We start from the raw sequence: 16557 nt of genomic DNA, 5'->3' as shown, positions 1-16557 counted from the left end.
GAGCACATGACTTATGAGGAGAGGCTGAGGGAACTGGGATTGTTTAGTCTCCAAAAGAGAAGAATGAGGGGAGATTTGATAGCAGCTTTCAAATACCTGAAGGGGGTTTCCAAAGAGGATGGAGCTCGGCTGTTCTCAGTGGTGGCAGATGACAGAACAAGGAGCAATGGTCTCAAGTTGCAGTGGGGGAGGTCCAGGTTGGATATTAGGAAACACTATTTCACTAGGAGGGTGGTGAAACACTGGAATGCATTACCTAGGGAGGTGGTGGAGTCTCCTTCCTTGGAGGTTTTTAAGGCCCGGCTTGACAAAGCCCTGGCTGGGATGATTTAGTTGGGAATTGGTCCTGCTTTGAGCAGTGGGTTGGACTAGATGACCTCTTGAGGTCCCTTCCAACCCTGATATTCTATGATTCTATGATTGTACATGCAATTTTATGTCCTCATTTTCTGCGAGGAGAGAACCTTCACATTTTGAGCACTACTTTAATCTAAAGCCCTGATCCTGTAAGCAGTTCCTCAGGAACAGGCTTCTGTGCCCATACAAGCACTGACTGCAGGATTGGAGCCAGAGTTTGGCAATAACTGAAGAATGCACTCTGCATAATCCTTCCCTGGGGACTGCATCTTGACCTGGTGGAGAGGCTTGTGTGCTCCAGTGACCCTATGAACTATGCTGTCAGGAGTTTTAACCCTGCTAAGGGCACTTCAGCTGGACATGTCAAGGGACACATCAAGGGACAGATGAAAAGCAGTCCTCTGATCCTCGAAATTGGGGGTTGAATGATAGACCAATAACCTATCCTCATAAAAAAAGTTAAGCTTTAGAAACACAGTGGGGTAGCCATTCCAGCGAACAGCATGATAGACAAGGATGGCAGAGCCTCATTCATGCCCTGAGTGACATCTGACAGCACGGGAAAGATTCCGATTCAGACTTCATATAATAGAATTAAGGAGAAGATACATATGTTCTAGCAAGTGTAATATTCAGATGTTTATTTTTATTGAAGAAATAAAGTTTCCAAAGACCAATGGAAAAAATAATTTATCACAGTTCCTTTTACACAGAAGCATGAAACATTTATACATATATTTGTGTGCTAAGATAGATATACTATAGACAAACTTTCATTTTGTACACATAAGTAATTGCACTGTACTAACATATAATTGTATAAAGCAGATATTCAGAAAAGATCATTGAGCTAAGAATGAACATATTATTCCAAGAGGAATGCCCTATATGTTGAAACTAATTTAATTATTCCTGACTTGTTGCCCAGAATATTATCATATTCTTCCAAGGGCTGAAACAAAATCACTTCTGAAAACTAAAGAGACCAAAACAAAAGGTTATGCCTGACAACCTTGTCCCACCAGTGTGCCTTTCAGTGTCTATGGTCTATTGGAAAAGAACCAAAGCACTGTGAGTGGCACAAAATTGTCCAGCAATCTATTATGCACAAGTCAGTTGCAGTCAGTTAATATAAACCAATGAAAACTACCCAGCAAGAGAGCAGCATTTGGCTAGAATTACATTTACACACAATTCAAATTGCAGTATCAGACAACCAACCCCCTCTTTTCAATATAAAAAATGTATATGTAGTATATACAGGTGAAAATTGTACAATAACATCAAAAGAGCTGTTGCTTTCTCATCACTAATTAGCACAGTATGTCAAGTGTTATTCCCTGAAGGAACTGGAATACCGCATGACGACATATTGAAGGAAAATGAACAGCATTAATAGAATACTTTTATAATGATGATGAAGACAAAGAGCACATGTGAAAAGCACCAGATTAAAAGGGTTAGTTATGGCACACACATTGCATAATGTTATTCGGTACTATCAGAACACAAGAAAGGTTACGTGATCCACAAAAAGCGCTTGGAATACACATACCCACAGCAAAAATACAACAATATCAAAAGCTGAGGCAAATAACAGCAAGAGAGTCTGGAGGAAAGCAGTGAATATGATACTTTCATGGTAGGGCAGATAGGCAAATGAGAAATGCAAAGCGAAGTAATACCCACAAATCATCATTACTGCCAGACCAGTAAGTTGTTTGGGACACAGCATTGCACCCTATCCAGTGTCCTCTTCCTCTTCCCCCAGCTCAGTAAACATCTTGCTTTATTTCCTTGAGTGCATGTAAGGGAAGTTTGAGAAATAAGGGATTTTCTTTGAAACAGCAATGTGACATGCAGTGACAAAATAAGTTTGATACTTTTCATTGCGGCTTTATTATAAATAGAGAAGACAGTGCGTAGTAAAGCAGGAATATTGTTGTGCCAGGATCACAGGCTTTGGGTGCCATATTAGTAGAATTATGACAATTCCACCTGTTAGGTGACAAGGTACCCTAATTTATCCATGACTGTCCACTGCTCCTTGGAAGTCACAGGACTACCCCAGGTACAGAGTCCCTCCAGCCATTTATGTTGCAGCATGTGAAGTCAGAGAGATTGCTGTGGCAGGAAGGAATATGTTTGGGATAAGATTGGGGAACCAGCAGTGTGAGAAGTGAAGAGTCTCTGAAAATGGGAAACATTGGGTATGAGGCATCTGGAGGGACCTTAGCAATACTTACATCAGCTGCCTCCAACATGGTGGATGCTATATTAAGTAACCAATATTTTTATTCCCTATTCCCTTTATTTTGGCTGCAATTTTCACCATTTTTGGAATGCTGTAAACCATAAAAAGGTAAAAACAAAAAACAAAAACAAAAAAAAACCCCTAAGCTTTTCTACTAACTGGGCCGTCCTAGTTCTGTTTTTTTTTTAAAACAAACCTTCCTGTCAGGAGTGAAGCTGCAGCTGCTCTTTGTTCTAAAAACATGTAAACAAGGGCATCAGGAACTGCAAAACAAGAGATAGAGCCAGAGCTACTGTGGCCAATGCTCAGTTCAAACGCAGTCCTAAAATTGTTGAGTGCTTAAGTGGAGAACAGAAAAAGAACACAAAATGCAAGCAAATAGGGTGCTTGGAAAGCAGAGCCTCCTAGGAAGTAATTATGTTGCACTATGTTACTGGATGACACAGGTAAGAGGTCCTGAGCCTCTACAACTTCCATTGCTATCTATTGACACTGCAGAGGCGCAGGGCCTTTTAAGGTTTGGCATAAAATCTCTATCCATTTGCTGAAAACATTTACTTCTCCTGTTAATTATTGTGATCTAATTAGCAGAAGGTGATTTCATCACTGCCTTCTGGGATGAAGGGGACGGAAGTGGCATATTACCAACAATCAGAATCAAGAGATAATGGAGGTAAAAAAGAAGTTCACTGGTGTATTAGAGCGAACAACTAGCAGGAAGATGGTCCGGTTAATTTAAGAAATCTTTTTAATCTCTAACTGATTCTATGATTCACTCCTTGCAATATGAAGGAATGTTCTTACTGGATATCAGAGAGACAAAGTGGGTGAGATAATATCGTTTACTGGACCAATTTCTGTTAGTGAGAGAGGCATGCTTTTGAGCTTACACCAAGCTCTTCTTCTGTGATGGGAGGAGTTCTACTGTACAGGAATATTGTATTTGTGTGTGCATCTGAATTTAGGAAGGAGCTAAAACAAAGAGATCCCTGGCTTTTATCAGACAAGGAAATAATTCTATTGGTCCACCCAGGGCCGGCTCCAGGATTGAGAGAATGAATAAGTTAGTGTTAATAAAAAGCTTTTAAGATAATTGCTACATAATGAAAATACTAAATATTAGTAATACCAGAAGCAGCCTTGATCTATGAACCCTTTTAAAATCTATTTTAAATACATGTCTAGGCTAAAGCAGGTAGTACCTACCTGGCTGTGCATTCTTCTCTAAAGTTACATTTAAAAATAACACGTGTTATTACTTATATTGCTTATAATGTAGGGAAAAGTGAAAAATGTTTTGATAAAACCTCTTTTACCTCTGACTATGGATCTCAAAGGGAAATGTCAGTCATATGAAACTATGGTATATTCTGCAATGGGTATAAAACACAACTAGCAAAGTATCATCAAAAGGTGACACACAGAATATTAATGAAAGGTTATGGAGTCTGTGCTAAAGACTACAGATAAGTTTTCTAGAGAAAATATAGACTGTTCCCTGAAGTATATTGCCCTGGAATAAGAAATATCAACATTTAGTAGGTACCATTAAAAAGTCAGCATTTGCTTGTTCAAATACTTGCAGTAAGAACTATGGGTAAAATTTGCAAAAGTAACTATTTAGGCACTTGGGACTCTGAATGAGACTTGGGTTGCTAAGGCCCAGATTTTTAAAGGTATTTAGATGTTGCTCCTTAAGTCACTTCTGAAAATGGGATTCAGGCTCTGAAGTCACTTCAGTGCTTTTACAAAGTTCGACTATGTAGCTTCCTAAATTAAACATGCAAAAGCCTCTGTCCAGGCAGAACCCTGTGTCCACACAGGGCCTCACTGACTTCAATAGGGAGCCCACAAAGAGGTAGTTGCTGGACTTGCATCTAAAAATAGGAGAGACTGCAGTATTTCACTCACTGCAGGCAGGCAAATGGAGAGTTTTCAAATGTCACTAACTATAGATGTCAGCTAAATAGAGATGTACTGTATATTACAAAGTCTAATATAATAGAGAAATCTGTAAGAACAGATAAATATTTAAACACTTGGCACTTCCTCAAGGACTTTTTAAAATACAAAAGTGTTTTTTTTTTTAGAGAATGCATAAACAGCAAAGATAAATAATCAAGACCTTTAATCTGCTGTCAAGACAGTAAACACATTAATGGAACAACATTTTACAAAATGGTTCATTTCTTGTAGGGAACATTTAGTTTTGCAAGTGAAAATGGTTCTCAGTGGTTTAGATTAAACTTCTTGTATTTATGCCTTGTTTTAAAAAAGAATTACTCTTTGGTTAGTCATACCTCTGTCTCTGTACTCTTTCTGGACAAAAACCAAACTTGCATTGGTTCTTTTTTACCCTTCATGGAAACAGGGCCTCTGTGTTCTAGGTGGAATTGAGGATCTGAATTTTCTGGCGACATAAGACACCTGAAATTAAAAACAAACGTTAGATTACCCCGCCACACACATACACATACAGAGAAAACATTAAACATGCTACATCTGAAGGCACATTAATTACATTGTCAGGCAATATTGTAGGCTGGGCTTAACATGAATAATTGGACATGGATGATAAATCGATCAGTAGTCTGGAAAAAGAATATTGGTATTAGCTAAGATAAGGGAAAACACCCAGGGAACCATTTACAATGGACAAGGTAACAATGGATAAGATAAGTCTGGAACATAAGATGAGGAAAACAGTAAGTAATACATGGACAGTAAGTGTACAGAGCATTCTGTACAGGGTTTGGTTTCTACAAAGTAACCAAGCCAATCCCAAAACATGTAATGAAATGTATAGTGAATGCAACGAAATGTGTAAATGTATATGAAGAAAGAAGTTTGTTGCATAGCTTTGGATGCGTGGTACCCCCTATACCAACCCCCTACACTTGAGTCTGGTCAATTCAGTGTAGCTTTGCTTTATACCAAATAAAGGAACCTGACTGACAAGCCTGGAGTGGATTGAATTCTTGGGTAACCTGAGTGGAAGATGTCTGAGGGGAACCCCAACAAATATCTTAAGGTGGTTATCATGTCTCACCACAAATTCCTGTGGCTGAATATAATTGTTTCCTATGGAAATAGTGATTCACAGTAATGTGACTTGACAACATTTCATGAAAATACATGTGCTGTAATATACTGAGTGGGATTGTCACTATCGCCTCTAAAGTTACTTTAAAGGTACATTGATAAAGTTGTTTCTTTTGAAATTCTTATCAAGAAGGGGTTTTGCATCTCTCACCTGAAGGTGTACTCAGAAACATTGATTTTTCCTTTTTCTCCAGTGGTTTCTGTTCTGCTTGTTAGATTAACAGTGTTTCCAAAGAGACAGTAGCGCGGCATCCTTTGGCCTATGACACCTGTAACCACCTCCCCAGTGTGGATACCTATTGTTATCTTTAGCAAGAAAAAGCAAGTTTGAATGTTTTATAGTTCAAGATCAATTTTACTAACTCGATGTTTCCAACTAAATATATATAATATGCATTTTTTAAATGCTGGAGTTCATCTTTTATAAGATACCAGTCTTGATTCTTTATCGCCTTACACCATGTGTAGTCATTTACTGCTGTGCAGACTGAGTTTAAAATACTATTAATTCAGAATGGTAGAATTCTACACCCACTTTGCACACCTGTACATGACTGCACAAAGTGCACGGCAGTGGAAAATCAGGCCCACTTTTTCAAAGCATAATGGCAGATTCGGCTGGAGAAGAATTATCTTGGCACAGGATACTGACGACTGCAGGCTCTCTTCTGAGGCCCACTCCACAAATCCTGGAGCAGAAGTGTGCTGGTGGTGGGGAATAGAGACTAAGGTCCACAGCGGAAGCTGTTAGGATGATTCTGTGTGGCACTGCCACCTATAGGAACCCTCCAGGGCTATCTAAGTTACATCAGGTGTCGTTTCAACCTCTGTAGCAGCCCACAACTGGAAGAATACAAAGGTGGCTTCACATCACCGTAGTCCCATGCCCAGGCTGTGAGTTTTGTGTTGCACCCCCCAAAGGAAGAGCATAAGAATACACTCGTTGATTTTAATGAGTTGTCAGTGTAACTCAGAGCAGAATTTGGCTACTGTTCATGTTACCTAAGCCACCTAGAGACTTCAAACACAGAGCTTTACATATTAGGTGCACAGGACACAAGGTGACTTTTATATATATATATATACATATATTCTTGTTTAAAAAAGGAACATAAGGATTTTGAAGTTAAAACTTAGAGTAATGAGCAACTTTTAAGTCTAACATATTGCATACTGTCTTTATAAATGCTAACTGCTAATCTGAACTGAGCACACAGATACCTAACTCAAAAATCTCAGGTATGAACACATCTGCAAGGGTGATAGAATGTCTTCCTTTTCCTTTCACCAAGTCCATTGCCTGAAATTAATGACTAACCCCATCTGATCACCAAGGTGCACAGCACATCTTGGATAGCACAGGGCAGTACTTATAATATTAATAATAATGTCTGAATTACACAGCTTTTTGGTAAAATCATCAGGCCAAATTCTCTATTACAGGAGCATATATCCAATAGAGCTTCTCCAGAGTGAGAGCCCACCTCTTGTTAAAATAGGTCCTCTGTGAGATTGTTTTATTTCTGCTGCATTCAAAAGAATTTCTATTTTTGCTAACGAGGGGCTTGATTCCACTCTCAGGAAAACTGGTGTAAATCATGAGTACTTCCAATGGAGCCTTGAAAAATGGCCTCTTTCTATAAATGATGATTGAATTATTCATAATTCATGCCTAAAGTAATCAAAAAATGGGTGGGAGTAATTATTTTTAAAACAAATAGTTTGGTTCCTGTTTTGATTAAATTAAGCAGTTATTGAATTAAGTGGAAGGCACCATCCTACATTTTTCCATATAAATTATGAGGTACACTGACTCAGAATTAAAAACTTGTCCCTTTCCATGAAACCCTGTACATATACAAACTAATTTGGAACTGGGAAAATCTTGCAGTTATTTCACTACATTTTTAACAAAGCCCAATTCATATACTGTAACAGCTGGCTCCAAATTTATAATTCTACAAGAACATTGTAGCACTTAGAGGAGAGGAAAGTGATCAGGAACAGTGAGCATGGATTCACCAAGGGCAAGTCATGCCTGACTAACCTAATTGCCTTCTATGAGGAGATAACTGGGTCTGTGGATGAGGGGAAAGCAGTGGATGTGTTATTCCTTGACTTTAGCAAAGCTTTTGATACGGTCTCCCACAGTATTCTTGCCAGCAAGTTAAAGAAGTATGGGCTGGATTAATGGACTATAAGGTGGATAGAAAGCTGGCTAGATCGTCGGACTCAATGGGTATTGATCAACGGCTCCATGTCTAGTTGGCAGCCCATTTCAAGCGGACTGTCCCAAGGGTCGGTCCTGGGGCCGGTTTTGTTCAATAACTTCAATGATCTGGAGGATGGCGTGGACTGCACTCTCAGCAAGCTTGCAGATGACACTGAACTGGGAGGAGTGGTAGATACACTGGACGGTAGGGATAGGATACAGAGGGACCTAGACAAATTAGAGGATTGAGCCAAAAGAAACCTGATGAGGTTCAACAAGGACAAGTGCAGAGTCCTGTACTTAGGACGGAAGAATCCCATTCACTGTTACAGACTAGGGATCGAATGGCTAGGAAGCAGTTCTGCAGAAAAGGACCTAGGGGTTTCAGTGGATGAGAAGCTGGATAGGAGTGAACTGTGTGCCCTTGTTGCCAAGAAGGCTAACGGCATTTTGGGCTGTATAAGTAGGGGCATTGCCAGCAGATCGAGGGATGTGATCATTCCCCTCTATTCGACATTGGTGAGGCCTCATCTGGAGTACTGTGTTCAGTTTTGGGCCCCACACTACAAGGATGTAGAAAAATTGGAAAGAGTCCAGTGGAGGGCAACAAAAATGATTAGGGGGCTGGAGCACATGACCTATGAGGAGAGGCTGAGGGAACTGAGATTGTTTAGTCTGCAGAAGAGAAGAATGAGGGGGGATTTGATAACTGCTTTCAACTACCTGAAAGGGGGTTCCAAAGAGGATGGATCTAGACTGTTCTCAGTGGTACCTGATGATAGAACAAGGAGTAATGGTCTCAAGTTGCAGTGGAGGAGGTTTAGGTTGGATATTAGGAAAAACTTTTTCACTAGGAGGGTGGTGAAGCACTGGAATGGGTTACCTAGGGAGGTGGTGGAATCTCCTTCCTTAGAGGTTTTTAAGGTCACGCTTGACAAAGCCCTGGCTGGGATGATTTAGTTGGGATTTGGTCCTGCTTAGCAGGGGGTTGGACTAGATGACCTCCTGAGGTCTATCTAACCCTGATATTCTATGATTCTATGAGCCAGCAGGATTTCTTACCTATGGAGGATCCCAACCATTTAATATATAATGATTTTATTCAGTGATAAAAAGGTCACAAGTGAATCATGGTACATACACTTAAAGAACCCTACAAAAATAGTATCTGTTCGGTGGGGTTTTTGTGGCTCAGTTTCATACAGACATAATGCTTATTAGCAAAGAAGCTTCTCACTATGAAGAATGGGCTAAGTCCTTTAAAAGACTTCTCAGTTATTGCAGAGCATCAAATCAGGCCTTCTCCACTTCTATACTCACAAATACAGTGAAACACCCAGGACCTAATAAGCTACTGGCAGAAGCAGGGGCAACTCCATTCATGTACATGAGAATGTGCCTGTTTATCCATCAGTTATTTTTCTGAAAATGAGAGATTATTACAAGACGTCTAATTCTGTGTTAATTCAAAATGTAACTTCTAGTAGTCACAGTACTGCCATTCTCCACTTCAACAAATGCCTAAGGAAACATACATTGCTCTAGAATGAAAGATTTTCCCATGCCGGCTGGTGGCTCGGAACCAGAATCAAAATGCTTTGTTGAGAGAACACTATCATTCTATTCTCTGTGCTTCAAGCAAATACATATTGCACTCAGATGGGCAGTTGCAGCTTGCACTGAAATTAATGGCAGCCAAACATACATGGCTATGGACAGGATTTGGTCCTTAAGATTGGTAAACACAGTAACTATGTTTTGGGGCTTGGGGAGGGATAGGTTATACATATCACACATATTTCTGTTTGTTCATATCACTGAAAAGATCGCTCATCTTCTAGCAATAATAAAACTTGTGAAGACTGGACTTTGAGTTTTATTGTATCTCAGTGGTGGGTTTTTTAAAAATTCAACAGGTCTTTACTGAATCCTGGACAAATACTAACCTGTACAGGCTCTCCATCTACTTGAACCTGTCCTGCTATTTCCATCATATCCAATGCCAGGTGGCAGATAGATCGTGCATGATGAATGCATGGCTCTGGTAGACCACTCACTGTCATATACTTGTCTCCAACTGTCTCCACCTATCAAAACATGTTTGGCAATTATACTTCAGAAAGCTAGAGCTACTGTGACATTTCTTTTAAGAATGCTAGACACTTCAAATACTTTTCCCTTCATCTTTTTCCATATTCCTAACACATTCTTGGAGATTCATGTATACAACTTCTTAAAATTAGTTGGAGAGCTCACTACTGATGATTAGCAGCTTATTCTACCTTTATTTACCAAAAAAGTACTTATTTTAATGATTGCATGCATTTATTTCAATGTTCAAAGTTCCAAATAAGAGTTCTTCACTCTGTATATTGTTAAAACTAGCAGTGGACGTGTTCTTTTCTTCACTGTAGACTAAATCCACACTAAAGTTGTAAAAACATGTAAAGTCAATGGACTGAACTGAGATTATATTTATTTTATGAAACTACCTTATAGCAACACAGTAGCAATGCCCTAAAATCTCATGTTTACCTTATAAACGAATGGATTCCTTCGTGAATCAGTCAGAATATCAAATCTTGTGTAAAGGTCATTTAAAAGATTAACAATTTTCATGGCTCCCTCTCCAGAGGCATGTTTACTGCAGAATGCATTGAATCCAACTATACCACTGAAGAGAATGGTCACATTATCATACCGCTTAGCTGGCACAGGACGCTTGTGTCTTAGTTCATTTGCAACAGATGGTGGAAGGACAGAATACAGCAATCTAGACAGGTAAAATAAGTCAGGGATATGAGAGAGAGAGAGAGAGAGAAAATAAATGTATTATTTAAATATGACCCTGAGGGGTTATTATACATTAATGATTTCCAACAGTTAAGTGATGTATGAGGCTTATACTGGAGTCTATTCCTTAAACACCAGGCTCTCATATACATCAGTGTGGTTCATATGGTTAAAGCAATTACATTACAAACACACGTGCTAATAGATCAAAGCCACCACTTAACTACTAAGAAATATATTGATAATTCCTTTGACATAATCTGTTAAAGATACCTGGTACTACTTTTTTCTTATTCCTAAAGTATGTGGGTCAGATCCTCAGACAGTGTAACTTGGTTTTGCTCCACCGATTTCAATGGATCTACACCAATTTACACAAGTGTAGTACCTCACCCTTAGGGTTTATTACATTTTTTTCAACAAATCGAACAGTCCATATGACAAAAAGAAAACAGTGTATAAATAAATTAATGGAGATATCCTATCTCCTAGAACTGGAAGGGACCTTGAAAGGTCATCAAGTCCAGCCCTCTGCCTTCACTAGCAGGACCAAATACTGATTTTGCCCCAGATCCCTAAGTGGCCCCCTCAAGGATTGAGCTCACAACCCTGGGTTTAGCAGGCCAATGCTCAAACCACTGAGCTATCCCTCCCCCCGTATATTGTAAATCACAATGCAAATTAAAAACTAAATCATATACATAGGCCCATATTCTACCCCCATGTTCACCCCTTTTCAGCTTTTCATCTGCCACTGTACAGAACTCAAACTCAGCAATTTGCCAAAGCGGTAACAATTCAGGACTTAGCAAAAAAAATCTGATGGTAACTCAGAAAAAATGATACTACTTTGCAATCTAAAATTATGCATTTTAAAGTTCTGGCAGATCTCATTGGTTATACAGCCTGCAATAAACATTACAGGCAAAGAGAGACATGGAAGTTAAGAAGAAAGGAATAAACAGGATGAGAAAGATGAGGAAGAGAGATAAGAATAATGGATGGATGCATTTCCCCAAAGAATAATAGATGGAATTTTCTAAAATTACTTTATTTTAAATACATCAAAGTGTTCAGTCTCAATTACTGGAATTACTTAAACTGGTTTTACACGTCCCTGATCTCCCTACACAATTCTAAACTCTCTTGCAGCTGATGGGTATGATTGTGGTACCTTCTGCATGTGTGGAAAAAGGGAGGGAAAGAGTGTGCAAGGAGTTTTCTCTCCCTTTATTCAATGTCACACAAGAAATCATGTATCTTGGTCCTTGCCATCACCAAGTACAAAGAATGAGGTAGAGTTCTGGTGTCAGGGACAGCAAATTCAAGAGATTTCACTGGAGCTACTTACATGAGCAAGGGCTACTTTCATAAGTAAAGGTTGGATGGCTGAGTCCTATTTCTATGCTAAGTTTCAAACTTCTGTCATTTTTGCTGTAAGTCTGTTCTGAAAACCCTGGGCAGAATTGTTTTGCCATCTGATGATACTAACATCTATCAGACTTAAGTGAGTTTACAAGTAAGCAAAGTTGGCAGAATTGGACCCAAAATCCCTACTGAAGAGTATATACTTTTCTAGGTTTTGATGAGGAAAAGAATAATTTATAAATACACATTAGCAGCAACAGAAAAATCACCTCTGAGCATGTCCAAAATGCATCCACTTAAATATTATTAAAGCCTTTTGTGATATCACTGCACGTTTTCTCTCATTACATTTTTGAGTATTGGAGTTGATGCTCTCAGACTGCTGCTCAGAGAGATCCCACTCCTGCAATCAGCCCTGTGCAGGTGGCCTCCTCTTCCTGCATGAAGTCCCACTAACCACAATGGGACACTGTGTGAGGATGGGGGGTTGCCCATATAGATCGGATCGCAGGATCCGAGCCAAGTTTGGGTCAGGGAGATTTTAAAAGCCTCACAAACTCAAATCGCATAAGCCTCCAAAAAACAAACCATAGCAAAACAAAGAACTGTATTGATACTGTAGACAGGAAACAATCCCTAGCATGAAGACAATTTTGAAGTTTTTAACGGATTCCACAATATACTGGAAATTTTAAACTTTTATTTAAAAAAAAGGTGATCTTATACTGATGTGCTGCAGCCCCTGCTAACCAAATCTTGTAAAAAAATGTCTCCAGCTAAAGAAGAGAAGCAGCAAAGGTAGGAACATACCACTCTCATACTCTATTCACCTCAGTGAGGTGTGAAATTCAAAGCCTAATTGAGACAATTTAAATGCTAACATTTTAAAAGAGATACATGTTTTCTTTGTTTAAAAAAAAAAGGACTCAAATTGCATGCAAAAATGGTTCGGACAAAGTTAAAAATTAGAAATGCAAAAGCTACACTTCTAACAGCAGAAGTTGTGCATTACACAAACACAGCATTTTCAATCCCTAGTTTCCTATTTTAATGTGCACCTTGAAACTATTATTGCTATGTATGTCTTTAATCTAATGTTGTATACAGATGCCAAAAAACATAGAATTTGCAACATGGCTCAATGAATACTGTCACCGGAATCTGAACTTTTAGATTTTTTGTGCAACCTTTCTGTTGCATTAAATATAGTTATGGACTATTTTCTGGCATGTGTTAGAGCAATAATTGATGCTGCCTTTCCTATTAGGTGCCAAACAGGTTACTGTTCACTGATGTTAAAAGTGTTTCTACTAGTCAAACAAACATAAATAAAAAGTAGGGTTTTTTAAGCTTCCTTCGTTTTTCAGTTCCTCAACTCATCATTTCCTTGCCACTCATTTACAGTGACACCACCACTCTACAGGATAAGCAATAGGACAACAGTCTTGATGGCAGAACATTGTCAACATCCCTATTAGGTACTGACAGACCTGGAGAAACTTTGCTACTACAACACTGGTGAGTATTTTTCAAATAGGACATTTGACTACTAGTCAAATCCTGCTTGTCTCAGAGCCAGTTACTTAATTTACCAGTAACTAGTCTTCTCTCTGAGTCCTGTCTAGAGATCATTATGTAATAGTAATAATTTGCATGTTCAATGTATTGTGCACTAGTTCTACTCTCACAAGGCATAGAAAAGCCAATTCATAGCATCATACCATAGCAGGACTTTAAATAGTCTTTTATTTTTGGCTGCCTATAGACTGTAATACAGTTTTCAAATAAGAAAATCAAATTACTTGTTGTCTGATTGTGTTTTCTGTCATTTTCAAATTTAAATTTTCATAATTAAATGTTACATATGGTAGATCAAGAATTACTTAATATTTTATTATTTCTCTCAATGTTATTCCAAATGGCCTGACCCCTATGAATTATCTTCTTTATTTACAGGGCACACAGTAAATTATAGAGTGATTTCTGCATCATTGGCACTTTGTCACTAGCTCTGCCTAACACATCCTCAGTAGGATGTTTTTCTAGAACACTGCTCTCTTAGGTCATTCTAAAGCTATGGGGACTGTTGGTTCACTTTAGTTTTTAGCTCTTTACAGCAAAGAAGGGAAGGAGTCCTTCAGTTTTCTATGCATGTGGTATTCTATATTGCAGCTAATGTTTGAGAACCTTCAGACTATACAACATTATAAAGACAAAAAAGTTTGTGCTTTCTTGGCTCCACAATTACCAGCCGTTTTTGTTCCAGTTTAAAAGTGGGAATTAATTCTTACGTGTCTGTCTTTTTCTTCTCATCTTCCAGTGCTCTTAGTGTGTGCTGAAGTCTGTCTGTGAGGATCTCCAGTTCTTGAGTCAGCTTGTATTCCTCTCTGAACTGCTCTCCCAAAAGGACTAGGTCACGGGTAGCATCATGCAATGGAATGTCACTCAGATATAACCCTCTTCTAGTTAAATCATCCAAGTTCATCACACTGTTATATAGAGAAATGTATTTCATTATAAAATGAAATGCACATTAAAGTAAACTCGTCTAAGGAATCCTTTAAAATATTGATTAGTAGCAGGGGTTGGGGTTAAATGGGTAAATAGTGAGGTAATACTTTTAATTAAACGATTGGGAGTACGGTAAAACAAGTAGCTTCCATCAACTATCTTGTAATTGTACGCATTAATGCATGTCTTTATTGTACCGGTGCATACAGAGCCCTGATTGATGCATTTTATAAATGTCTACAATAACCCCCCCCCCACACACAAATAATAGCAATGCTATTATAATCTACTGGTCAGTGTGTGTTACCAGTCTCCCACCTGTGCCTGCTCCACAAAGGATATGAATGTGTTATCTCACTGCTACAAGACTGATCCTTTAGCAAAACTATAAAGGTTTATGCTTTTAGCGCTGAAGGTCCTCAGTTCAATCCCTCGTCACAATCAAGATGACAGTTGTCATGCTATGACGTGAGTCCATTACATAATTTATTTTCCAAATTAATTTTCCAGATGATTCTTAAATAACACTGCATCTCACTATGAAAATTGCATTGAAACTACTATTCGAGCGTGTTGCCAGATGAGAAAGTGATTCCTAGTTCTTAGGGTTATGAAATTCATAAACCAAATGTCATGACTTATTAAAAACCTCTCAGTTAATGAGTTGTTCTGCTTAGAAAAAGGTGGGATAATATGTCCCCATGTTTGTAATGAATGATTTTATGAATGCACCACATTCTGTTCTCTACATGCAACTCCTTTATATCACTGGCCTTTCACCACTATAACTTAAAACAGAATCTGGTCCAGTGAGGTTCCGTAATCATACACGCATTTAGAGACACTCTTGCAATTTGGTGGCTATTCCACATTGTCAAATAGAGTACTTTTATTGCTTAAAGTACCTTGGAGAACAAAGAAAGAGAATACTGTCTGCTTCAGGTAAGTAGATCATTTGACCTTTGAGGCGTAAGCAGCTGATTTCTGTGCCAGTTAGTTCATCTTCACACTCCAACTTTTCTACATCCAACAATCCTTCCTTGTAATGAAAAAGCGATAATAATTAAATAACAATAATGATTCCTGTGTTACTTCACCAGGCACATGTGCATGTGCACATGCAAACAGACACACGTAAACCTTCACTAGAGGAAAGATCAGGATGTCTGGAATCTATACATGAAGCATAGACTACACTGAAGACCAAATGAACTGGTTTCTTGAACATGCCAAACTATAGTATTTTTAACTTTTCTAAGGTATCCTATCTCCATTACGTTAGTGTCTTTCTTTGCCTACACAACCACTACTTCCCAGTTTCTTCTGATTTCTTCAAAACAGTTTGATATTTAGCTTGCGCTGACTTTCTTTTGTCTGCATTATGTTTTTGTTAATTGCCTCATGTTGACACTGAGACTGCGTGCATGCACTTTGCTGCTTTTGTCCTCCTTTTCCTCTGTTAGATGTCATTTCTCAAACTGAGGGTCTGATCCTGTCAGTGCATATGCAAGACATCTCCTTCAGCCTTCTGGGATATTACTTTGAGTAAATAAACAAGTTACCTGGTGTAGCAGTTGCTACTTCATGTGCTGCACTCATTTACATGAGTTTGCCTGGCTCTCTTGCCCGTCTATAGAAGAGGAAGTGGGAACATGTTGCGGTTGAAGAGTGTGTGTGTGTGTGGAAGGGCCCAAGCAGTGATATGCTACATGCTGGACTCCCAAACTATTACGTAGTTGCTTTTCCCCCAAAACCAGGAGCAACTGCTGTTATGCAGGTTTCAGAGTGGTAGCCGTGTTAGTCTATATCAGCAAAAACAATGAGGAGTCCTTGTGGCACCTTAGAGACTAACAAATTTATTTAGGCATAAGCATTTCAAACAGTAGACTGACAAAAACAGACTCCAGTGTGAAACTTCAGAACTAGAATTAATTTTCCCCTTCTGTTACTAACACCTTCT

The 16557-nt window shown here is 38.7% G+C and overlaps 1 protein-coding gene across 1 annotated transcript in view; it reads right to left on the bottom strand.

Annotated features, from left to right (window-relative positions):
- Positions 1–974: 974 nt before the first annotated feature.
- Positions 975–16557, bottom strand: part of GUCY1B1 (guanylate cyclase 1 soluble subunit beta 1) — a 52759-nt gene continuing 37176 nt past the window's right edge. The window contains exons 8-14 of the mRNA XM_034772913.1: positions 15503–15636; positions 14378–14575; positions 10461–10698; positions 9872–10012; positions 5865–6019; positions 4912–5038; positions 975–2153 (exon numbers count right to left, since the gene is read on the bottom strand). Coding sequence (XP_034628804.1) covers positions 2130–2153; positions 4912–5038; positions 5865–6019; positions 9872–10012; positions 10461–10698; positions 14378–14575; positions 15503–15636 — 1017 coding nt within the window. The 3' untranslated portion in view covers positions 975–2129. The remainder of the gene's footprint in view (positions 2154–4911; positions 5039–5864; positions 6020–9871; positions 10013–10460; positions 10699–14377; positions 14576–15502; positions 15637–16557) is intronic.

This window comes from Trachemys scripta, chromosome 5 (assembly GCF_013100865.1).
Source record: "Trachemys scripta elegans isolate TJP31775 chromosome 5, CAS_Tse_1.0, whole genome shotgun sequence".
Lineage (NCBI taxonomy): Eukaryota > Metazoa > Chordata > Testudines > Emydidae > Trachemys > Trachemys scripta.
The sequence above is the reverse complement of the archived record's forward strand: the minus strand, read 5'-3'. Positions and strand labels throughout refer to the sequence as shown.